The 24,615-nt window shown below is 35.2% G+C and overlaps 2 protein-coding genes across 6 annotated transcripts in view; one reads left to right on the top strand and one right to left on the bottom strand.

Moving 5' to 3' along the window:
- The window catches only part of LOC145323983 (uncharacterized), a 47,753-nt gene that overhangs the window by 20,221 nt on the left and 2,917 nt on the right, over positions 1-24,615 (bottom strand). For 3 of the 4 annotated variants that reach the window (XM_080166612.1, XM_080166613.1, XM_080166614.1), the window contains exons 5-20: positions 24,163-24,233; positions 23,686-23,727; positions 23,210-23,318; positions 13,768-13,870; positions 11,226-11,329; positions 10,727-10,879; positions 10,429-10,519; positions 9,546-9,712; positions 8,876-9,013; positions 7,257-7,326; positions 6,501-6,581; positions 6,052-6,087; positions 5,648-5,739; positions 4,908-4,997; positions 3,655-3,720; positions 1,515-1,601 (exon numbers count right to left, since the gene is read on the bottom strand). In XM_080166612.1, the coding sequence (XP_080022738.1) occupies positions 1,515-1,601; positions 3,655-3,720; positions 4,908-4,997; positions 5,648-5,739; positions 6,052-6,087; positions 6,501-6,581; positions 7,257-7,326; positions 8,876-9,013; positions 9,546-9,712; positions 10,429-10,519; positions 10,727-10,879; positions 11,226-11,329; positions 13,768-13,870; positions 23,210-23,318; positions 23,686-23,727; positions 24,163-24,233 (1,500 nt within the window). The remainder of the gene's footprint in view (positions 1-1,514; positions 1,602-3,654; positions 3,721-4,907; positions 4,998-5,647; positions 5,740-6,051; positions 6,088-6,500; positions 6,582-7,256; positions 7,327-8,875; positions 9,014-9,545; positions 9,713-10,428; positions 10,520-10,726; positions 10,880-11,225; positions 11,330-13,767; positions 13,871-23,209; positions 23,319-23,685; positions 23,728-24,162; positions 24,234-24,615) is intronic. The other variant, XM_080166615.1, reaches the window with a different exon arrangement.
- Positions 14,334-21,605, top strand: LOC145323977 (uncharacterized). Of its 2 annotated transcripts, XM_080166604.1 has the most exons (4): positions 14,334-15,246; positions 15,739-16,798; positions 17,368-17,432; positions 21,496-21,605. In XM_080166604.1, the coding sequence occupies exons 1-2, from the start codon at positions 15,052-15,054 to the stop codon at positions 16,618-16,620; spliced, it is 1,077 nt and encodes a 358-aa protein (XP_080022730.1). In that variant the 5' UTR covers positions 14,334-15,051; the 3' UTR covers positions 16,621-16,798; positions 17,368-17,432; positions 21,496-21,605. The 2 variants fall into 2 exon arrangements, with proteins under 2 accessions (XP_080022730.1, XP_080022729.1); XM_080166603.1 differs by having other exon boundaries at positions 14,334-16,798.

The following is a 24,615-nucleotide window of genomic DNA, read 5'->3' as shown; positions in this document are numbered from 1 at the left end:
TTTTTATGGGTAAAAAGCTCATTACCTAAGCTTTTCATAGTGGGGTCAAACGTCCTGATCGGTCAAGTAGTCTTGGCGCTATGGCCGTTTAAAAAAAGTCCGGATTTATGTGCCGCACCCTGTATATGTATAGATCGATCGATGGATAGTTAGAATAATCCAATCAACCCAACAGTTAGTACGCCCAAGTAGAGCCTCCTATATAGATAATTTCGTTCGAAATATCAGTCAGCTATAAATTGTCGTATATTTTAGGATTAATCTTTTCCTGGGTAAATTAATTCGTTTAAAAAATTCTTCCCTCGTATAATGTGAAGCATATGACGAGACATATATTAAGTTAGTTATGAAATTCTTTTAATAAAGTTAGCTTTGTAAAAATTATATCGTCGAATAAATTCGTCTAAAATTTCGTCGCCAGTATCTAGGGTGAGGCGGGGCATTACCGGTAATTTTTTCGGTTTTTTGAAAAAAAAATGGGGTAAATATTAATATTTTTAAATGGGACCAAGACCATTAGAAAGCTTACGGAAAGTACTATCAGGTCCTAATAGGACGTTATCCTAAGACTTTTAGAAGTTTGTCATAATGAAATTACCGATAAATGCCCCATGGTGGGGCATTGTGGGTAACGTCTTTTCAACCTAAAAAAAATCGATGAAAAACGGCCAAACGGCCAGTCAAACATAAATAATCATAATTAGTATAGGTTATAGGGATTATCCACAAAAAATTTCATAAAGATCGGACTATTCCTTCTATGTCAAAAATTATTTTTTTTTAAAGACGAGAAATTTCGATTTTTTTTCACAAAAATTTTCTTTAAAAATAAAATTTAAATTTTTTTATATAAAAAACACCTGTTCTATTCACTTTTTGGCCTAATTCTTAAAAAGCCCATATTGAATTTTAGATTTTACCAAAGAAAACCTGAAAATTGATCTTAAAAATCTAATTTGAATTTTTTTTCGACGTTACCGAAAAATACCACGCGCGAACTTTGGTCATTTTTGAAAAAAATATCAACTCTACATTTAAGCTCTCAACGGATTTGGAAAGAGCGGGCAATTCTTAGTTCAAAAGGTTTTTACGGATCAGTTCTAGGTCTTACCAATTTTTATGTAGGTCGATCTTTATACACCTAGGTGAAAAAATTTTTGGGAAAAAAAAATTTTCGTCCAACTTTGAGACCCAAAAAGTACCCTTAAAATTTATCTCACAAAAATTTCATTTTATACTTTTTTGTAGGCAATTTAATAAGGAACAAATTTGTTTTTTTTTGTTTTTTTTCTGTCAGTCGATTAGAACATGGAGATAAATGTCATTTTCTGAAGGTGGGTAAAAAATTACCGGTAATGCCCCTTACCGGTTAATGCCCCGCTTGACCCTAGTAAATAACAAAATGTAAACAACAGTTCTGTTTGCAAAAATTCCCTTTGATGAAAAATAGGTTCAGTTTGACTATCTAGAAATACTATGTCTAATGTACTATCAAGCACATAAATAACGCTCACCTGAAAGCCTTGAAAGTTCTGATGTGAGAATTTATGATGTTGATGTATGCTAGGACGTACCATTGTTTTGAATGAACACTTGTCCTCCTAAATAATAATTATAATTTATGATGCTGATGTATACTTGGTAGTACCATTGTTTCGAATGAACACTTGTCCTCCTAAATAATAATTATAATTTATAATGCTGATGTATGCTTGGTAGTACCATTGTTTTGAATAAACACTTGTCCTCCTAAATAATAATTATAATTTATGATGCTGATGTATGCTAGGACGTACCATTGTTTTGAATGAACACTTGTCCTCCTAAATAATAATTATAATTTATAATGCTGATGTATGCTTGGTAGTACCATTGTTTTGAATGAACACTTGTCCTCCTAAATAATAATTATAATTTATGATGCTGATGTATGCTAGGACGTACCATTGTTTTGAATAAACACTTGTCCTCCTAAATAATAATTATAATTTATGATGCTGATGTATGCTTGGTAGTACCATTGTTTTGAATGAACACTTGTCCTCCTAAATAATAATTATAATTTATGATGCTGATGTATGCTAGGACGTACCATTGTTTTGAATGAACACTTGTCCTCCTAAATAATAATTATAATTTATGATGCTGATGTATGCTAGGACGTACCATTGTTTTGAATAAACACTTGTCCTCCTAAATAATAATTATAATTTATGATGCTGATGTATGCTTGGTAGTACCATTGTTTTGAATGAACACTTGTCCTCCTAAATAATAATTATAATTTATGATGCTGATGTATGCTAGGACGTACCATTGTTTTGAATGAACACTTGTCCTCCTAAATAATAATTATAATTTATGATGCTGATGTATGCTAGGACGTACCATTGTTTTGAATGAACACTTGTCCTCCTAAATAATAATTATAATTTATAATGCTGATGTATGCTTGGTAGTGCCATTGTTTTGAATGAACACTTGTCCTACTAAATAATAATTATAATTTATGATGTTGATGTATACTTGGTAGTACCATTGTTTTGAATGAACACTTGTCCTCCTAAATAATAATTATAATTTATGATGTTGATGTATACTTGGTAGTACCATTGTTTTGAATGAACACTTGTCCTCCTAAATAATAATTATAATTTATGATGTTGATGTATACTTGGTAGTACCATTGTTTTGAATGAACACTTGTCCTCCTATATAATAATTATAATTTATGATGTTGATGTATGCTTGGTAGTACCATTGTTTTGAATGAACACTTGTCCTCCTAAATAATAATTATAATTTATGATGTTGATGTATGCTTGGTAGTACCATTGTTTTGAATGAACATTTGTCCTCCTAAAAGAAAATATTTAAAAGGTTTAAAACAAAAAAATCTAATAATATAGCTTTTCTAATCTTGCTAAATATAGCTTTTCTTTCCTATTTTGAAAGATTTTGCTAGGTCAAGAAGAGAAAAGCTATATTTTGCTAGATTTTGCTACGTGACAGACAGAAAAGCTATATTTAGCAAGATTTTGCTAAAGGACTGAAAGGTTAGGTTTTGTGAGGTGAAGGGAGTGAACTTCATCTTACAATATCTTTGTTAAGGGAGGCAAGTTGTGCCCTTCATCTAACAAATTCTCACTTAAGGAAGGCTACTTATGTCCTTCATAGGAAGGTGACATTTGTCCTAAGTAAGGAATGACTTCGTTTCCGTTCCATGATCCAAACTTGTTACTTAGAAGCAAGATTTAAATAGTAAAGATTGATAGATAGATACCTGACAATGATAGAAACCAATATGATCCTGTACAAACTTAATAGATAGATAGAAATAAGATATAAATAGATAGATAGATACCTGACAATGATAGAATCCTATATGATCTTTTACGAGATTGATAGATAGATAGATAGAAATAAAGATACATCCATAGATAGATAGATACCCTAAATTAATATGATCTTGTACAAACTTGATAGATAGAAATACAGATACATCCATAGATAGATAGAAATAAGATATATAAATAGATATATAAATGATAGAATCCAATATGATCCTGTACAAACTTGATAGATAGATAGATAGAAATACAGATACATCCATAGATAGATAGAAATAAGATATATAAATAGATAGATAGATACCTGACAATGATAGAATCCAATATGATCTTGAGCAAACTTTATCTCAGCATTGCGCGTCACTTGGGTCTAAAATTAAACAAGGGTAATTAAGTATATTTATAAGTAGCGAAGCAACAAAATGTAATTTAAAAAGTATAAAATTACAGGGGGGGGAGAAGACGCTAGACTGTTTATTACACTAGTCTCCAAAGTTATATAATAACGTTTTCTTTATTCGTGAGCTTTACAACTTTAGGGAATTTTTATTGAACTTTAATTGTATTCTACAGATGGGGTAATTTTGTTTACCATCATTGGGAGTTTAAACAAATTATCGGCCATTATCTTATCCCTTGAAATCCCTGATCTAATTATCAGTTATCGGGAAAGATTAGGTAATATGTGACCAAGATTTTAAAATTATGTAGTAACATCAAATACTCTCCCCCCAAATTCTCTAGGTAATTCAAAACATAAGTTGCTATTGTGTTATTGTGTTTTAAGAACCATTAAAAACACAAAAAAGTGATTTTTAAAAGACGTCACTATTTTTATTTTATTTGTTGCAAAACTTAATTTTCTAAGGATTTCTATTGAATAATTTCATTTATCATTATAAACTCGCAAAGTTTTTTAAAAGCTTTACAACCAATAATTTGTATTTTACAAGTGGGGAAGTCACTAGGTAGTTGTTTAGCATTGTGATTATATTTAAACCCCTTTAAAACACAATAAAAAGAGATTTTTGATAGACGTCATATAATTCTTAATTAATTTTATTTCAAATGCAAAAATAAATTTTCTAAAGATTTGTTTTTAATAATTTTTATTTGTTTGCATCATCAACAAGCAAAACTAGCTCTAAATCATCCTTTGATTTGTCCTATATATACATAATCTTAGAAATCTAAAGGGATATGACATCGGTCGATAAATTAATGTATTGTAGAACCCCAATGATGCTACACAAAATTACCCCTTCTGTACACAGTCAACTTAATCAAAATTCAATACCTAAAAGTTCCCAAAGTTGTGAAGCCAACGAATAATAAAACGTTTTTATAAAACTTTGGGGACTAGTGTAATAAACAGTCCAATGTCTCCTCCCTCCCGGCATAATCCCGGGAACTTCAATGGCCCCTTGGTGCCAACAAATCAGTAATACATCCCATCTTTTTATTTAAATTCTCGTCTTCATTTTGGACACAACTATCCTTGTTATAGATATAAATAAATGGAAAAAAATATCTCTAAAATCAAATTTTATTGCTTACCTTTTGAACAAAGTTTTCAGTGAATTCATCAAATTGTTTGTCAATAGCCTCCTCTTTAACACATATCATTGGCTCTGACTTGATTCTTTTCTAGATAGATTAATTTATTAGTAGATAGATAGATAGATAGATAGATAGATAGATAGATAGATAGATAGATAGATAGATGGATAGATAGATAGATAGTATCAATAGCCTTCTTTTTAACACATATCATTGGCTCTGACTTAATTCTTTTCGAGATAAATAGATAGATTTAATGATTGATAGAATGACGGATAGCTAGATAGATAGATGTGCCAATAGCCTCCTCTTCAGCACATATCATTGGCTCTGACTTGATTCTTTTCTAGATAATTAGATAGATGGATAGATAGATAGATAGTGTCAATAGCCTCCTCTTCAGCACATATCATTGGCTCTGACTTAATTCTTTTCTGGGTAAATAAGATACATTTATTGATTGATGGATAGATAGATAGATAGATAACAAAAAGATAGATAGATAAATGGATAACCATAGATGGAGAGATGAACAGATGGCAAACTAGATAAATAAATTTTTCCGCTCTTTCCCCATCCCACCCAAAACAAATTTTCGGTGTAACCCCTCTCCCCCAAAATAAGCTTTCTGTCCCCAACCTGATATTTATTTCTAGAGCCATTACCACTGTTCTTGGACCCCTTGGTTGATGGATAGATAGATGGATAGATAGACAACTAGATAGATAAATAAATACCTGATATTTATTTCTAGAACCACTATTCTTAGACCCCTTCGGCCTTCCCCTCTTTCGTGGTCTATTTTCATCAAATTCATCATCAAAATCGTCTAAAAAAAAGGAACGTTAGGTTAGGTTTTAGGCAAGAGGGCCGAGCGCTGCTGCTAGGCAGGCTAGGGAGCCGAGCGCTGCGGCCAAAGTTGTCGCTGTCGAGGGGGGGGGGGGGTTACTCAAATTTTCAAAATTGAAAAAAAATATTTCTAAGAGGATATTACCACATTTTTATTGTTCTTAATAAAAACATTTTACTACAACATAAAACCAAACTTTAAGGAATTACGTGAAAAAAATTACCCTCTCTTTTTATGATTTTCGGCGTATTTTGGCGGTAAATTTGTTAATAATATAATTGTTATAATCACCTGAAACACCTCCTTGTTCCCCTTGGAGGTTTAATTCTTAACATGAAAAATATATGTATAGCTTGGTTATTTATACCTATACACACACACAAACACACACATACACACACACACACACCTCCTTGTTCCCCTTGGATTAAAAAATAATGTATAGCGTGGTTATTTATGGCTATACACACACAGACACAAACACACACACACATACATACACACACACACACACACACACACAGAGAAACACCTCCTTGTTCCCCTTGGAGGTTAAATTCTTAACAAAATATATGTAATACGATGCAATTAATAACTATTTCTGTTTTGTTCAGGCTTGCAAAAAAAAGTAGTTTTTAGGGTTGAAAATAGGTGGGGGAAGTTGGAGGGAGGTTTATATGCACTTTAATTTCAAACGGAAGAAAAGATAAAAGCAAAGGTTATTAATTTTGTTTGCTTACCATCGGTAGAATCGTCCGATGAATCTTCAACAAAGCTATCATACTTGTAACCATGCTTGCTACGGTTCCTACCAGGCTTATCTAAATAGATAGATAGATAGGATCGCCCGATAAATCTTCAACAAAGTTATCATACTTGTATCCATGCTTGCTACGATTCCATCCAGGCTTATCTAGATTCATAGATAGATAGATAGATAGATAGACAGATAGATACGTATATAGAAAGATAGATAGATAGATAGATAGACAGATAGATACATATATAGAAAGATAGATAATAGATGCGTTTTGTAATTTTCTAAAACAACCAGAAGGATTATTGAAAAAGTAGTTGTTCCTAAGTTAAAAATATATTGTTACTCTCCCCTTCCATACCTAGATTAATATTATTGGTTAAAAAGCTTCGACACTAATAATTTGAATCAAACTTGAATAAAAATACCTAGTTTTTAAGCTAACGAATTAGAGAACGCGTTTAAAAGCATTGGAGTGACAGTATAAATTGCAATCCATTTTTTATAACTTTAGATAGAAAATGAACAATAACTAAATAGAAAATTTATGCGAAATAGAAAGGGACATCAACTAGCAAAAAAAATAGACAGAAAATAGATAGTAATTGATAGCAACTAGATAGAAAATCAAAAGAAACTAGATAGCAATTGATAGTAACTAGACAGAAAGTTATTAAAACTAGACTCCAACGTATATTAAAAAGAAAAAAATGGATAGAAAAAAAGGATAAATACTTACAATCTTCATCCGATGACTCCATAAAGCTATCATAACTATATCCATGTTTAGTTTTATTCTTCTTTCTTTCCTAAACATAATAATATTGTTATGTTATCATATTATAGGTAGCATTGCTGGCTCTATATAAAGCTAAGATTAAGAATTATACAAAAAACGAATTTTATAAAAAATCCTTAAAAGGGGGGGGGGGCGAAAAACTAAAAAAAGAGTTACAGGTCTGAGATTTTACATGGCAGTTGCTTTATAGGGGTACAATATGGAACTGTGAAGAAACGGCGGTGCAACCGCCGAAAACCGCCGAGAAAAGGCAAAAAAAAATTCGGCGGGAAACGGCGGTTGCGCCGCCGTTTCTTCACAGTTCCATATTGTACCCCTATAAAGCAACTGCCATGAAAAATCTCAGACCTGTAACTCTTTTTTTTAGTTGAGTTCCTTTGTTAACTTTTAGTTTTGGTTTCAAAAAGTGTCACTTTCGCCCCCCCCCCCTTTAAGGATTTTTTTATAAAATTCGTTTTTTGTATAATTCTTTATCTAAAAGCGGACATGCATTTTAAGTTAATTAATTTTGACCAATAGGATAGGTGGATTTTAAACTACCTGCGCTCTAATTGGTTTATACATATTTTAGGGTATGGTACCTCCAAACTCCCAAGAAAAAATTAGCCTTTTTAAAAATTCAAATTTTTAAAGCTAAAATGACAGATGACTCCATCCCCTTTCACTCAAGTGCCCCTAGAGGCCTCTTAATATTAGAGGCTAATATAAATAGTATGTAAATCGTACTATGATGCTGTTAAAAAACAAAAATATGCAGAAAATCTTGTATAAGACTATAATCTCCGATTTCAAGGAAATAAAATTCAGGAATTTTTATATTAGAACAAGGATAACATCATCCATAATCCTATTATGTAAAGTAGTAAGGTTTTTTGTCTGTAGCTGAACCGAATGAGTTCTTCATTTTATGGAAGCTTTTTATAGGTCCCTGGATGGTTTTAAGCTATCTAACTTTTATGTTTAAGTTCGGTTTAAGTCAATTCTCCTTCTTTCTTTCGAATACATAACTCCTAGATGTTATGAGCGCATCCGCTAGTATCATAATACAGTAGCTCAAATAAACAATGCATTATGAAATAATGGTGGGAAAAATGTATCTACGACTAATGATATACAGGTTACTTATGCTTTTTTGTGAGTGTGGTTGGAAATTGGAGTATTTATGTGTGTGTATCTGCATTATTATGTGTGTGTGTATGTGTTTATGAAGTACTATATCAACTGTATTTATATTTTAAATATAATAGAACAATCAATTTTAATACAGTAATAATAAACATCTTAGAACATTTTCAGTAAAGGTTGAAATGACTAAATTAGGCATCTTTAATGATAAGACAATGGACGAAAAATTGAAATACATTATTAATCCCAAATGACAATAAATAAATAAATAACCTTTTGTAGATTACAATTATTGGTATAAAAGTTTGGACACTGGTAATTTACTAATTAAAGTCCCAAAAGTGTATAACCAATGAATAAAAAATTTTGGTTACTAGAATAATTTACAGTCCAATGTCCCCTTCCTATATGACTTGAAAAAAATGGGGACCAACCTGTTTAATCTTATGCGGGGGTATGAGGTAGTTGTAAGCGTTCTGTTCCATTGTCCCTCCTCTGCTGTCCATGAGTTCATTGTCTGTACTTGTGTTGAGAGCACCTTTAGAGTTCTCTATCTGCCTCTTCTTCAGACCCTAAAATTTTAATATACACGTATACAAACCTTCTTATAAAAATGTACATTCGATGCTTATATTCTATTTGGTTATACAAGAGTTAGGTACCCAATGCTTCGTAGAGAGGAACCAACAGGGTTAAATCACCCCCCCCCCCCTTTTCCCTCAACCAGTTGCTCAAAACATGTTTTTTTAAATGATTGAAAACAACGGAAATACAATTCTTCTAACTAAAAAAGGTCTGGCTGCGACAAAATTTTAATTTGGTGAGCAGTTTCTACGTTACCACCTAAGATTTGTGACTAATTCAGAGAGGGAAAGCTTTAATTAAATATTAATTTGGCTTTAAAAATATTCAAGGGGGTGTGACTTAGCTACTGTATTTTTGGCAGATGACAGGTAAATTGAGACGGCTGAAGAACTACAAAAATTATTTTTAACGTCATAAGATCCTATCTTAATTTCTACTTTACATTCTTGCTATCTTTATACCTATATATTTAAAAGAAACATTTTAAATATCTATTATAAAAAAAATCAATATAACTACCTCATAAATGCCTCCTTCATTGAAGTCAATCTTGAAGCCGTAGGGCAGGGTGTGGACGGTTTCTGGCGGGCGCTGCAGGATGACAGGTCTTGCTGGAGGCTGCTGCTGGTGGCCACCCTCTTGCTCCTGCTGCAGGTTTTCAGGTACACTTGTATCAGGCTCATTACCTGGGAATATTAGAGTAAAACACTTGAGGTGGAAGGGGTTAAATAACTATATTTCCCTATACCAATGGCCTTGTGCCGACACTCAAATGGGTCTTTGAAAATCAACCAATAGTGTCGGGAATATCAACACAGCCAAGTAGCAGAAAACTATTTGCTACCAGACTAAAAAGGTCATTGAAAAAAAGGGTGGGAGGGGGGTAAATATCTGTATATATGTACATCTAGATGCATCTATACTATCTGTTGTGGGGATAATTTTGTTAATATATAAAAGTAAAAGGAAGTCTATCTGTCAGTGTGTCTATATCTTGCAACCTCTAGACCGATATGGTTCTCCTTTAAAGTAAAACTTCTAATAAGTCAAGTGAATTTTTAAAAAAGTTTTTGGGGGAAATCATTCCACCAAAGTTAAATTACCCCTGAAAAATACTTACTACTGCTTTCTACATATAAAAGTAACAGGATGTCTATCTGTCATTGTGTATGTATCTTAAGGAATCGATACGAGTAGACCAATATGGTTCTTCTTTAAAGTGAAGCTTCTTATAGGTTCAATGAAGTTTTACTATAGGGGAATGTAACTTCACCCTCCGAAGAGAAATCACCCCCTAATATAAATATCCACCCCCCTCCCCTGAAAAGAATTACTTTTTTTAACTAAAAAAAACGTAGATGATCGGCTCAAAATTTCTTTTAAAAGTATAAAAAAAACTTACCATTGCTGGTTATGGCAGGTTTTGTATCACTATTGACCCCTCCCTGCCCAAACAAAGAAGGCATGTTAATGCTCTCATCAACTTTCTCTCTGCTAACATAAATACTTATATAAGCTTTTTAAAATTGATGGTGTGTCTGTACGTCCAGATTTAAAAAAAATTATGAAAAATACCTATATGAACATCAGATTTATGTTGCAACCAAAAAAGATTATCTAAGATAAACTTTTTTAATTATCAAAAGCGCATGTGCATTTTTAAATTAGAAATTAATAGTATATGAATGTTAGCCTTTCCTAGCGTCATCAGTATTATTAGATATTTCTTGGAATTGTGTTGTCCCTGTGCTCGCCTCATTAGCATCTGATTGCCCTTGTTCATCTGGGATAGCAGGAGGAGGGTCCACAGGTTTTAGTCCATACATTGGCTTCAACATGTTTTCTTCTAGTTCCTATACATAGATAGATAGATAGATAGATAGAGGTAAGATAGAGAAATGTAGATAGATATAAGATAGATAGATAGTTAAATAAAGATAGTTAGAAATAAGATAGAAAGAAGTTAAGACTATGGTCGATAAATTAAATAAATACACCCCATTCCCAGACGATGATACCCAAAATTAACTCTTCTGTAGATTATAAACATTGGTTGTATCGTTTGAACACTCAAGTCTCCAAAGAATTAAGCAAACGAATAAAAAAAACGTTATCATAAAACTTTTGGGACTAACAGCCCATTGTCCCCTCCCTTTCTGCAATAATTTAGTACCCGACAAAAAATTGAACACTTATTACCTCCAAGGTGATTTCTGGAAAGCAAATGGTGTACTCAGAATCCAGAATTTTGTCCGCTATCTCAGAAAACATGAATCTGAACAACCCACTAGCAGCTCCGAGCACTAAAAATTTAATCCATAATTCTCTTTGTCTTTTTTCGTCAGTCAGTCCGCCCGTCCGTTCGAAACGAGCTAGAGGGGAAATATGATTTTCTCGGTTGCTAATTAAGATAGACTGCTATTTTTTGTAATGATACTCCTTACCAAAGAATATCTAGTAGCTATACAAATATTTGGTCCGTCAGTCTGTCGGTCATTTAACAAAAGGGATATTTTATTTCTTTTATATGGGTTATCTGTTTTTTACTTGTCTAATATTCTCTTTATTGCTTTGACACTAAATATCTTTTCTAAAAAAAACTTTGTCAATTTGTCCATCTATTCAACTATCTGTCTATCCTAGTACAAATATCGATTTATAAATTAAAATAGGTATAATACAACTATCTAGCTATCTATACTATATCATAATATGAATATCTATCTATCTATTACCTATTCTATCTATCTATCCATCCTTGACCCTAATAACTGTATCCGTATGTTCATCTATCTATTTGTCTGTCTGTCTGTCTATCTATCTATCCACACCTATACTATGGACCCTCTTATGTCCATCCTTAACTCTGATAACTGTATCCGTATGCTAATCTATCTGTCTGTCTGTCTGTTTATTTATCCATCTATCTATCTATCCTTACCTATACTATGGACCCTCTGATGTCCATCGCTAACTCTGATAACTGTATCCGTATGCTAATCTATCTATCTATCTAACTATCTGTCTATCTATCCTTACCTATACTATGGACCCTCTTATATCCATCCTTGACCCTGATAACTGTATCCATCTGCTCATCTATCTATCTATCTATCTATCTGTCTGTCTGTCTGTCTGTCTGTCTGTCTATCTATCCTTACCTATACTATGGACCCTCTTATGTCCATCCTTAACCCTAATAACTGTATCCATCTGCTCATCTATCTATCTATCTATCTGTCTGTCTGTCTGTCTGTCTGTCTGTCTATCTATCCTTACCTATACTATGGACCCTCTTATGTCCATCCTTAACCCTAATAACTGTATCCGTCTGCTCATCTATCTGTCTGTCTATCTGTCTGTCTGTCTGTCTGTCTGTCTGTCTGTCTGTCTGTCTGTCTGTCTGTCTGTCTGTCTGTCTGTCTGTCTGTCTGTCTGTCTATCTATCTATCTATCTATCTAACTATCTATCTATCTATCTATCTATCTATCTATCTATCTATCTATCTATCTATCTATCTATCTATCTATCTATCTATCTATCTGTCTGTCTGTATGTATGTCTATCTATCTATCCACACCTATACTATGAACCCTGATAACTGTATCCGTCTGCTCATCCATCTATCTATCTGTCTGTCTGTTTGTCTGTCTGTCTGCCTATCTGTCTATCTATCTGTCTATCTACAGGGTGCGCCACATAAATCCGGACTTTTTTCAAACGGCCATAGCACCAAAACTACTTGACCAATCATGACGTTTGACCACACTATAAAAAGCTTGGGTAATTACCTTTTTGCCCATAAAAATTTTTAGACGATGGAGGACGTGTTCTCCGAGCTGGCAGCGCTTATGTTTAACATGGCAGAATCGAAACGCGCAGATAGTTTACCCTGGATTCTTGACTAGGGCCCACTAAATGTGACCTCAGCCCATCTGTAGGTGAGGTAGAGTTATGCAACTTGCTGGGGATACTGTTAGATACACAAGTAAGACACTAGAAAAGACTAGAGCTCTCTATATGAAATGGCTTGGCCGTAGTACTCCATCAAAGTGAAACGTGGCAGATTTTAAGATGTCAAAAACGTCAAAAATCGTGAAAATTCATGAAAATTTCTCGGTTCTCGACTACATGGGCCCATTTGTAACCTTAAAACTCGTTTTAGACTATGTGTTGCAATGATAACCCTAGCTTAATCTTCATGCCATTTCCAAAAAAGTATTGAACGTTGTTCTAGCTTAATTGTGGCCCAAATGAGAGCCGCCGTGCCGAAGAGTAGCTTGAAAGATGGGTGAATTTGGATCCTGCAGTTACTCACGTCCCTAAGGAGATATGGCCTCCCAGCAGCCCCGATCTTCATCCAATTGACTTTTGGGCCTGGAGCGCCATTAAAGCATGAACCAATAGACGCGCCCATACCACAAAGACCTCCCTCATTGCCACTATGAAGGAGAACTTCGCCAGCTTGGACAGGGACATGGTGACCAGGGTCTGGGGGCGGTTCAGGGGGCGGGTAGAGGCGGTGATTGAGGCTGGCGGCGATTTTATTGAATAACCTAATAGTCATATACCTAGTTTGCATCCCAGTTTTTAAAATTCAATAAAATCTTTAAAATTGACGATTTTATGTTTATTTGTTTAAAAATAAGAAAAAGTCCGGATTTATGTGGCGCACCCTGTATCTGTCTATCTATCTGTCTATCTATCTGTCTATCTATCTGTCTATCTATCTATCCATACCTATACTATGGACCCTCTTATGTCCATCCTTAACTCTGATAACTGTATCAGTGTGCTCGCCAGAAGAATACCAGTCAGACAACTCATCAAAAAATACGGATTTCTAAAAAAACAAGGATTTTATCATTCATAGGTAGCAAAGCGCGAAAAAATAAAAATTTTGTTTACGGCGGCAGCGGAAAAAGGCGGAGGTTGGCGAAGCGATCCCATTGCCGTTTTTATGAAAGATAGTTAGTTGGACTAATATTAGACTCATTCAAAAAGGTTTTACTCTATTATCTCTGAAAATCAAATAGCTGTTACCAAATTCTGCAAGTTAATATAAATCCCACTCTCCCCCCATTTTAGCAAGAAATAGAAGTATATTTGGCACTCCCGTGTGCCCTCCCTTGCCTAGCCGCTCGAAAGGGAGCATCAGTCTAGGTGGGTTAAGAGAGGGTCGTAGATACACCAAGCCTTGTCGAGGCACGGGGGCTTACGGTCCAGGGGACCCAACTAAAAGGTGTGTAGACACTACTTTACAAATCTTACAAGTGTAAAATAGTCAAATTAAGTTAGGAGTTATTAAAGGACTAGGGCCAAACTTGTAGTTGGATCATCTTAATATTTAAGAGATTTAACTATAAGGAACGAGGTTGCGTGATTTTCATGAAAATTACTGTCATACCACGGTCGCCATATTTGAGTACCACTGGTTGTCTAATTAGGAAAATTTTTCACATCTTTTATCCCCTAAAAATGGTACTCTTGCAAATAATTTCACAAAAAGAGATGTTAACATTAAAATTAAAATTTTACCTTTTACCCCCCCCAAACAACAGTAAGATTATTTTGGTTTTTAAATGAAATTAAAGATGAAAAGTACAACCAACGATTATGATTGACGGCAACCCTGTCTCGATTAGTTACACGTATCGCCGTAAGGAGTCGCTAGGGTCACCATTGTGTACACTTAGTTTAAGCGTCACCGCAAATTTTCAAGTTCAAGTTCAAATTTTATCAAACAATGGTGAAAAATAGTAAATTGTGTTAAACTTTTTAATTAGTAGCGACTATTTTTAAAAAGTGAGTCAGGGTTTTTCCAGTTTTTATTTTATGGTTAGGACAAAATCCTTCATTTCTTTTCTTTTTCCATAGCTTATTTACTTCCCTTATTTAAAGCTATTGGAGTCAAGTAGGATGTTATGTTGTGTAGCTTAAGATCTCAGACTCTTGTCATTTCCTCCATCTATCCCTCTACTTTCTTTTCCTTTCTCCACCAAGATTAATTAAAATTAACTGTCTATGGTTAATAACAAATTAATCTTGCAGAACTTCTTTCAAAAAATGAACCAAGCCAAGAAATCAAGCAGAGATGGGGGCCGCGTCGGTGGTAGCGGCAGCGCGGTCTCTAGGGGCGGAACATCCCCGATGGTTACCGATACCCACGCCGGAAGTGATCCTGTGCAGGCGGAAGGCGATGAAAGGGCTACTGTACAGGTAATGCCAGGGGGTTTCGGAAACGAAAGGACCCAAGGCAAGAACTTTGAGAACTTAAAAAGTCAGAATGTACATAGGGACTCGTCCACGAGAACCAATGCTACTAATGATGATTATGTTGATATTGATGATGACTCTTTTAACAACGACGCACAATCGATCAAGGATGATAGTCTTGAGCTCAGCGCCATGAGTCTAGAAGACAATCAAAAAGAGGAAATAAGAAAGACTGTTGGACACTTACAAATAACTGAAGAGATAACAGAGCTTAATTGGACTGCAAATGACAGTAAGTTGGACCTGGAAGGAAACACTAAAGACATTACTTACGTAGACCCAGCTATACTTGACATGGATGATGATGATGATGATGACAATGAACCTTTCATTGTGGTCAAGAGCAGAGAAAAGAAAAGAAAGACTGAAGTACAGAATAAAGAGAAAGAGAGAAATGTAAATACAAATAATATATCTGATATATCTGATATTCAGGAGAAGAGAAGGAGAACTGGTGCTGATAAGCGTGCTGCTAAAAAACAGAGAGACTTTGAATTCAACAAGCTCAAGAAAGCTAAGGAAGAATCTACTGGTGGACCATCTATCACAAAGCTCATTGAAGAAGAAGTGATGGATGAAGTTCATAGCAGACCTAGCTATGCAACTCTGGCAGCTGACAACATCATCTATGAATTCAGGTACGATGATGATAGCATTGCTATCGACCAGGCAGCTTTTGACCACGTGGATGCCACCATGGTTAATAAGTATTGTGAATTTCTGACAAGTGGTAACGAAGATTTTGACCTCTCAATCTTTGGTGGAATTAACAACCGTATAGGCTGGATTGCCTGTAACAACAACTACACGGCCAAATTTGTCCAGAACGAGATCAAAAGGATGGACCCTCACACAGAGGAGCTAAAGGATATGGGCATAAAATTCATAATCTACAAGCCACAGGAGAGACTATACCGCAGTATGAAGGGCAAGATCCACACAAAATTCTTCTGTGAGGATCTGACAACAATGGAGATCAAGATAAAGCTGTGGAATAAGATAATAAAGGACAAATATGTCAACCCTGAGACTGGAGAGTCCAGGGACTATCATTTCAAGGTAACAGAGATCACCAAGAACAAGCTGTCAGACACAGAGAATGGCTTCTTCACCGTCGGACTGCAGGTGGATGAGAAGCTGTTCAAGGAACTGATCAGGCTAAAAGGCCGCTTGAAGCTCGGTATGTCATATGTCTTCTTGTCTGACGGCGGTATGATCACCGCCGTCAAAGAAGACTTGAGAGACAAGGCATACAAGAAGTATGAGAGCATATTAGAGCCAGATACTAATGCCCAACCCAGCACTAACAACAAATAATACTCCAATCTCCCAGGCCAACCTACACAAAGCTGTCTCTGCCACAGTTCAATGTGGGGCCAGGCTAACTGGGAGCCATGACCGGACTGATACAACGATGACGACAACAAATGCCCAACGGACAGGATTTGGACGAAAAATTATCTTGGTACAAGAACCGTATATTTCAAATAATAAGGTAAAATTTTTTCACAATATTAATATATACTGCAGTAAGGAAAATGATAATAGAGCTTGTATAGCTACCAGCAAGGAAGTTAGGGGTTGCCAACTTAACCAATTCACGGATAGGGATCATACAGCAGTTCTTTTCAGGTTTAATAATAAACAAATAATCTTTTGCTCTATTTATTGTCCAGGTGAACCAGAGGCGGAGGGAAAATCGCCGCCCGCCAAAAAACTAATAGAACTGGTTGAATATGCCAGAGTTAATAGCTTACCACTTATCATTGGGGGAGATGTAAATTCAAGACATCTGAGTTGGGGCTCGTCGGAGTCCCAAAAACGGGGAGAAGACTTACTTGAATTCATAATTTCGAAAAACCTTATAGTTTTAAATGAAGGTAACAAACCAACTTTTTCTAACATCTTGAGAGGCGAGGTTTTAGACATAACTTTTGTCTCGGACGTTTTGATTAATAGGGTCGTTGGATGGAGGGTCAGTGATATTGAATCTTTTTCGGATCATGCGTATATAGACTTCGAACTAACTGAAAATATTAACATAAATAACTCTGATAATTTTAGATGTATAAAGAAAACTAACTGGCGGAGATACAAGGAGATTCTACAAGAAAAGCGGAATAAAAGAGGTAATGTTGATTTGGTAGACTTAGATACAGCTGCAGACCAGCTCAGGGATGATATCATAGGTGCCTACAATGATAGTTGTCCTAGTGTTAAGAAAAGAACAAAAAATCGTCCACAATGGTGGAGCTCGAACCTTGAGGCTAGTAAGAAATTAGTTAATCTCCATAGGAGAAGGGTAGGTAGATTTAATAACGAAGAAAGAGCAGCAGAATATAGGGCGGTTAGAAATAGGCATGATACATTAGTTAAATCAGCTAAGAAAAAGGCCTGGTACAATATGTGCCAGGAAATGGACAGACTTGATGCAGCAGCCAGGATACAGAAACTGATGAAGATGAACAACAACAGAGAGCTGGGTACTGTGAGAAAACCTAATGGGGAGTACACAAAAAACATCAAGGATACCTTAAATGTCTTATTAAATACACATTTTCCGGACGAACAAGATGACAGACATACAGAACCATATGACCATAGTAATAATAATAATTTTATTGATATTGAAAGAGTTATTAATATTGAAACAGTTACTAATTCATTGAAATCTTTCAAGCCGTTTAAATCTCCGGGTATGGACGGCATTTATCCGTGTCATTTACAGAAAAGTATCGAAATCATTGGGGGGGACATTGTGAAGATGTGGCGTAGAAGTGTGAGGGAAAGTAAGTGCCCTAGAACCTGGCTAGACACCAGGGTAGCGTTTATTGATAAACCTGGTAAAAAAGACAGCCTTGATCCTAAATCTAAAAGACCCATTAGCCTTTCTAGCTTCCTATTAAAGGGTTTGGAAAGAACACTTTACTGGGAAGTTAGTGAAAATCATCTTAGATCTAAAACAAGCAAGAAAATATTCTCATACAAGGAAAGCACCAATACAGAGGACTGTCTCCACGCAGTAGTGGCGAAAATTGAGAAGGCAAAGTTGAATGGCGAGTGTGCGATTGTTCTGTTCGCAGACATCGACGCCGCCTTCAACAATGCCTCCATAAATATGATGATACATAACCTGGAGCGGATGGGAGCATCAAGACAAACGGTAATGTGGACAGAAGCAATGCTTAAAAACAGAAAAGTGACAGCCATGCATGATGACGTCATGGTTTCCAAACAAACAACTAGAGGCACACCACAAGGATCCGTAGCAAGCGTTCACCTATGGAATAATAATCAGCAGAACCTAAGTGATAGAATGCCAGAAAGAAATCCAACAGACCTCTACATTTTTGCGGATGACATACTTGACATCTCAATCGGCTGGGATGAAATATCCTGTGCACAAAATATACAGAGAGACATACACATACTGGAGGAATGGGCTAAAGACCACAGATTGAGCTTCTCAGCAAGCAAAACCAAACTGATGCTGTTTACCAACAAGAAAAATCCTGTACTACCAAAAATTTACATGAATGAAACTGAGCTGGAGTATGTGTCAAGCATGAAATATCTTGGAGTAACATTCAGAAGTGATCTCAAATGGGATCTTCATATAAGGAACATAACAGACAAAGCAACCATGTCCATGATGTATTGCAGGCGGATGATATCCAAGAATTGGGGACTCAACCCAAGGATATGCAGATGGCTTTACACAGCAGTAGTGAGACCAGTCCTGACGTATGCAGCTATGATCTGGATTGAAGGTATCTCAGGTAGACTAAATGGAAAGAACAGAAAAAGACTGGAGAGAGTACAAAGGAAAGGTTGTCTGGCCATACTTAACAGTATGAAGTCCACCCCCACAGCGGGGATGGAAGTGATGCTGGGACTAGAACCCATAGTCTTCCACCTTCAGGCACAAAGTATCAACACCTACAAAAGACTGATATGGAACAACAGTTGGACAGTGCAGCAGGCTGAAATAGTCAGTGAAAAATCACATGCAGTTATTATACGTAAGCTGGCAAAGAACATTAAAACAATCTTTTTACCAAGAGACAGAATGGTACATACACAGTTTGTACCTACACATTTTAAAACAAAGATTGGCACTAGACAAGAAGCTAGAGAAAGTAACCTGAAGCCAGGAACAAAAGACCAGGAAGTAATTACATGCTTCACAGATGGCAGCAAGATGGCAGGAAGAGCAGGTTTTGGCTACATTATTACTGGAGGAGGACTTAAGATCAGTGGCGCCCAACACCTGGGTAGCCATACAACGGTATATCAAGCTGAATTGTTAGCGCTGGCAGAAGCAGCCTTCATACTCATATCTAACAACATAAGAAACAGGACGGTAAATTTCTACCTTGATAACACCTCTGCTATAACAGCAATTCAAAATTATCAAATAAGAAGCAAAGTTATCTTTGAGACCAAAAGACTGCTAAACAAACTTGGAGAAGACAACAGAGTGCTAGTGGCCTGGGTACCTGGACACGAAGGCCACCTTGGAAACGAGGTGGCCGATAGAAAAGCGAAGCTAGGGGCAATGATGAAAATACACACACCTGGGGAATGCATTCCCATTTCAGATGCAAATATAAAAGCTGAAATTAAAGACTTCACTTTCAAAAACTGGCAGAAAGAATGGGAGAGGATCACAACATGTAGACAAACAAAAATGATGTTACCCAGTGTCAAGAATGGTTTGTGGAGAAAACTGATAACAAAACCGAGAAGGATGATGAACATGATCACACAAATCTATACAGGCCATGCAACACTTGGCTACCATCTGAACAATATGAAAATAGAGGCCGCACCTACATGTAAACAGTGCGAAGAATTCGACGATGCGGAAACGGTAGAACACTACCTAACAGAATGCCCAGCCTTCAGCCATGCAAGACAACAACATCTAGGACATATTTTCTTGCGAGTTATAGACTTACCCACCCTTAACCTCGATAACGTACTTAAGTTTATTAAAGCAACGCGTAGATTCGATTATTTAGAATGAAAATAAGCCCATATATTATAAGACTAGAAAAACTAGTCGACCAGCATTTGCAAAAATCTTGCAAAAATACTAGGTAACGAAAGCTAGAAAACCTAGCTATGATTATACTTGCAAAAATCTTGCAAGTCGAGAATGGCTAAAACCTAGCCAAATATCTTTAGGTATAAATTAAATAGTTACGGAAAGCATTAACACACAGGAGAAAAGAAATTGCAAAAACCTTGCAATATTATTACACATAAGCTAGGAAAACTAGCTGACTCTCACTTGCAAAAACCTTGCAAGTTAAGGTGGCTAAAACCTAGCCAAATTAAATTAAAGATAATGTAATCGTATGAGTGTATAATTGTTAAACAGAGCACTTAAGACATTTAAGAGTTACTGACAGGCAAACACCCAACTACTATACAGGTTATGGTACAGTATAAATAACAAATTACATTAGATTTTTTATCAGATTTATTAGAGTTAGACTTTCTTAAATGATAGATAGGACTCCAACATTTTTCATGATAAAACTTAGGTAGTTAATCTGAAATTTTTTGAAAATTAGATCAGTTTTAACTAGGTACTTAAGGCTGAAAGCCTTAAATAGCGATACTCGTAGCTTCATGCATATCAACCTCGTGCTGGAGCGCTGCCAACTCATCAGCTTGGGCATCCGCAGGGTGCTCAGGGGTAGGTCGGCTGTACTCTAACTGGGTTGTTAGATATCCATTCTTATACATACTTCTTGCAACCTCTCTCTTGACATTTTCCTCGTCAGTCCGAGCTTTATTCATCAGAGCCGCTCGTAGACCTTGTAAACGTTCACTCATCTCAATCCAAAGTTCCATGTTTGCATTAAAAGACATTTTTAATAAACAGTTTAATGTTTTATCTTCAACTGAAAACTTTCCCTTGAAGAAGTTTTAAGCGCGCGCATGGTTACCTCCTACGTTTTTTACACTTTCACCAAATCTTTCCCTACTAACCTTATAAACTAGTTTTAGGAAGACTGGACTCAGCTATACTAATCTAAACCATTTCAGGAATAAAGAGAAAGGGAAACTCTAACTCGCCCCATAAAAATCCCTCTAAGAGCTGCGGCTCTAGCGGGGATATAAGGGTGACGTCAAGGGCAAACCTAGAAAGATTAACAAGACTAAACTAGAATTATTTAGGGTGAATGGACAGAAAAGGGGACACTACTGCTCCCCTTAGTTTTCCTGGGCTGGTGGACTCGGACTGGTTTTGGTCTCGGGCTGTCAGCCTCGCCCATAAGAGGTATTTTACAGGTAAGTATATTTGGCAATATTAGTTGTTAAACTGCCAATGTTAGATAGGGTAAGGCGGGGGAAGTTTCGATAAGGGGCTATTTTCGGTAATTTCGACCTACCTTCATTAAATGACCCTTTTCTCCATGTTCCTTTCAAATGAAAGAAAAAAACATAAAAGCAAATTTGTTCCTTATTAAATTGCCTACAAAAAAGTATAGAATGAATTTTTTGTGAGATGAATATTAAGGGTACTTATTGGGTCTCTAAGTCGGACGAAAAATTTTTTTTTTTCAAAAATTTTTTAGTAGGTGTGTAAAGATCGACGTACACAAAAATTGGTAAGACCTAGAGCTGATCCGTAAAAACCTTTTGAACTAAGAATTGCCCGCTCTTTCCAAATCTGTTGAGTGCTTTAAAATCGGGGTAATATTTTTTTCAAAAATGACCAAAGTTGGCGCCGGGGGAAATTTCGGTAATTTCAAAAGAAATTAAAATTCAACTTTTAAGGTCATGTTTTCATGTTTTCTTTTGTCAAATCTATTATTCCATATGGACTTTTTAAGAATTAGGCCTAAAAATGAATAGAACAGATAAAAAACAAAAAAAAAATTAATTTTATTTTTTGAAGCAAATTTTTGCGAGGAAAAAATCAAAATTTCTGGTCCTTTGAAAAAAAATATTTTTGACATAGGAGGAATAGTCTGATCTTTATGAATTTTTTTGTGGTTAATCCCAATAACCTATACTAATTATGATTTTTTACGCTTGTTTGGTCGTTTGGCCTTTTTTCATCGATGTTTTTAAGGTTAAAATGTAGTCAAGATTTTTTGCAAAGATGACACTTTTGCTTCAAATTCGATTATTGAGGTCAATTTTTAATCAATTTTCATGTTTTTTGGTCTAAATCTATAGTTCAATGTGAGCTTTTTTAGGATCAGGCCTAAAAAGTAATAAAATACGTTTTTTTCTTTTATTAATTTTAAGTTTTTAAAAAAAAAAATTCCGAAAAAAAAAATCGAAAATTCGCGTCTTTCAAAAAAATTCTTTTTTAACATAGAAGGAATAGTCCGATCATTATGAATTTTTTTGTGGATAATCCCTATAACCTATACTAATTATGATTATTTATGTTCGACTGGCCGTTTGGCCGTTTATCATCGATTTTTTTTAGGTTGAAAAAAATTACCGAAAATTCCCCCGCTGGTGGGGAATTTTCGGTAACTTTTTTGCGGTCAATTTCGGCAAACTTCTAAAAGTCCTAGAATAACGTCCTTTTAGGACCTGATAGTCCTTTCCATAAGCTTTCTACCGGTCTTGGTTTCATTTGAAAATATTAATATTTACCCCATTTTTTTTTCAAAAAAAACCGAAAAAATACCGAAATTTCCCCCCCCTTACCCTAGGTATATTTAATATTTATGGCAGTTATTTTAAGTATGACTGTATTTTTGTCGGAGGTTTATACATTTTAACAAAAAAAACATCCAGTTGTACCTATTTCTGCTAGTTTTCAAGCGGAGCAAAAATATTGAAACTTGTTTGGTTATTAAGTAAAAGAAAAACAATACCTAATTTTTTGCTATTAATTTAGAACTGTTAAGTATCATAAAAAAACTACCTTAAAACAAATATCCGGCGGCTTTTGTGGCTGTTGGTGGTGAGCGGCTAGCGGCTTCTGTTCCATCGGCTCGTCAACGGCTTCACAATTCTCTTGCTCCTCAATTATTCTAGATAGATACGTAAATAGCAGGGAGCTAAAGGGATAAGACAATGGACGATAAAATAATGAACATCCCATTCCCGAAAGATGAATGATACACAAAATTACTTTTATATCAATAAGAAGTTTGGCAATTAAAAAACTGACAACGACAGACTCTGGTTAAAGAGTAGCTGCGATACTAAAATACTGGTGGCTACACCTCTAAACTCTAGGGGCTTTGTATTCTGAGGTACAGAAACTTGAATCTAAAAATAATATAGCCTGAGTCTTCAGGAACCGATGTGAAGCTTTCCCATAATAGAGAACTTAATAGGTTTAGTGGTTATTGAAATCCTAAGCTTAGGGAAAAGGCCTTACTAGAAAATACTTACGTGTTTAACTGATGAGCATCCAGTACTTGAATACCAGTCTGTAATAATAATGCGTTCATTTTAAACCAAACAAGGACTATCATATCCATAAAAAGGGCAGAAATACCTCAAGCTAACAATTTTTAAAGCCGTTTAATAATACAAATTAATAGGAACTTTCACATTTTAGTAGTATCAATAGGCAAACAAAGACTTAAGTTTCCTCCAAAGTGAAGTGCATAACGATGACAAAAATAAATTGAAAATTAGGGGCTGTTTTGCTATCCTGTACCCAACATAACCTAACATTACACAAAATCCCCCCACTCCCCTTATTTTTAACTTAATTCAAAATATAAGGGTGGAGGGTTATGTGCTTGAAAATGCTGCAAATTAACTTTTTAAACAAGCAAATTATGATTCTTAGCTGGATTTATGTCATTTTAAAGGGGAGGGGGATCTACTATAAGAGAAAATAAATGAACACCATTTTCCTGTTTGATTGTCTGTGTAATGTTGGAGTCTTCAGGGGCTGCAGATACTACTATGTCGTCAGGGTTCAGCTTATCCTGTTCAAACAGTACATTTTAAGTGGTTGAAAAGTTTGGACACTAAAATCAATGAACCAACCAATCAAAATTCAATAAAAGTCCTCAAAGTTGTTAAGCTAACGAATAAGAAAATGTTATTATAAAACTTTGGGGACTTATAGTGTAACATTCAGCCCAATGACCCCTCCCTCCCTGGTGTATTTGAAGTGGAAAGTAGTTTCAAAAGGGATCACAAGGATCCCAATGATGTCAAACAAAACTAACCCTTCTCAAGATTAATATTATTGGTTGAAAAAATTGGAACGAATCAATATAAGCACACAAAGTTTTTCAGACAATGATTATAAAACTTTGGGTACTAGTGTAATTTACAGAATTTCTTTCCTACATCCATTTCAAA

This window comes from Acartia tonsa, chromosome 7, assembly GCF_053477335.1.
Source record: "Acartia tonsa isolate MP-2025a chromosome 7, ASM5347733v1, whole genome shotgun sequence".
Taxonomy (NCBI): Eukaryota; Metazoa; Arthropoda; class Copepoda; order Calanoida; family Acartiidae; genus Acartia; species Acartia tonsa.
The sequence above is the reverse complement of the archived record's forward strand: the minus strand, read 5'-3'. Positions and strand labels throughout refer to the sequence as shown.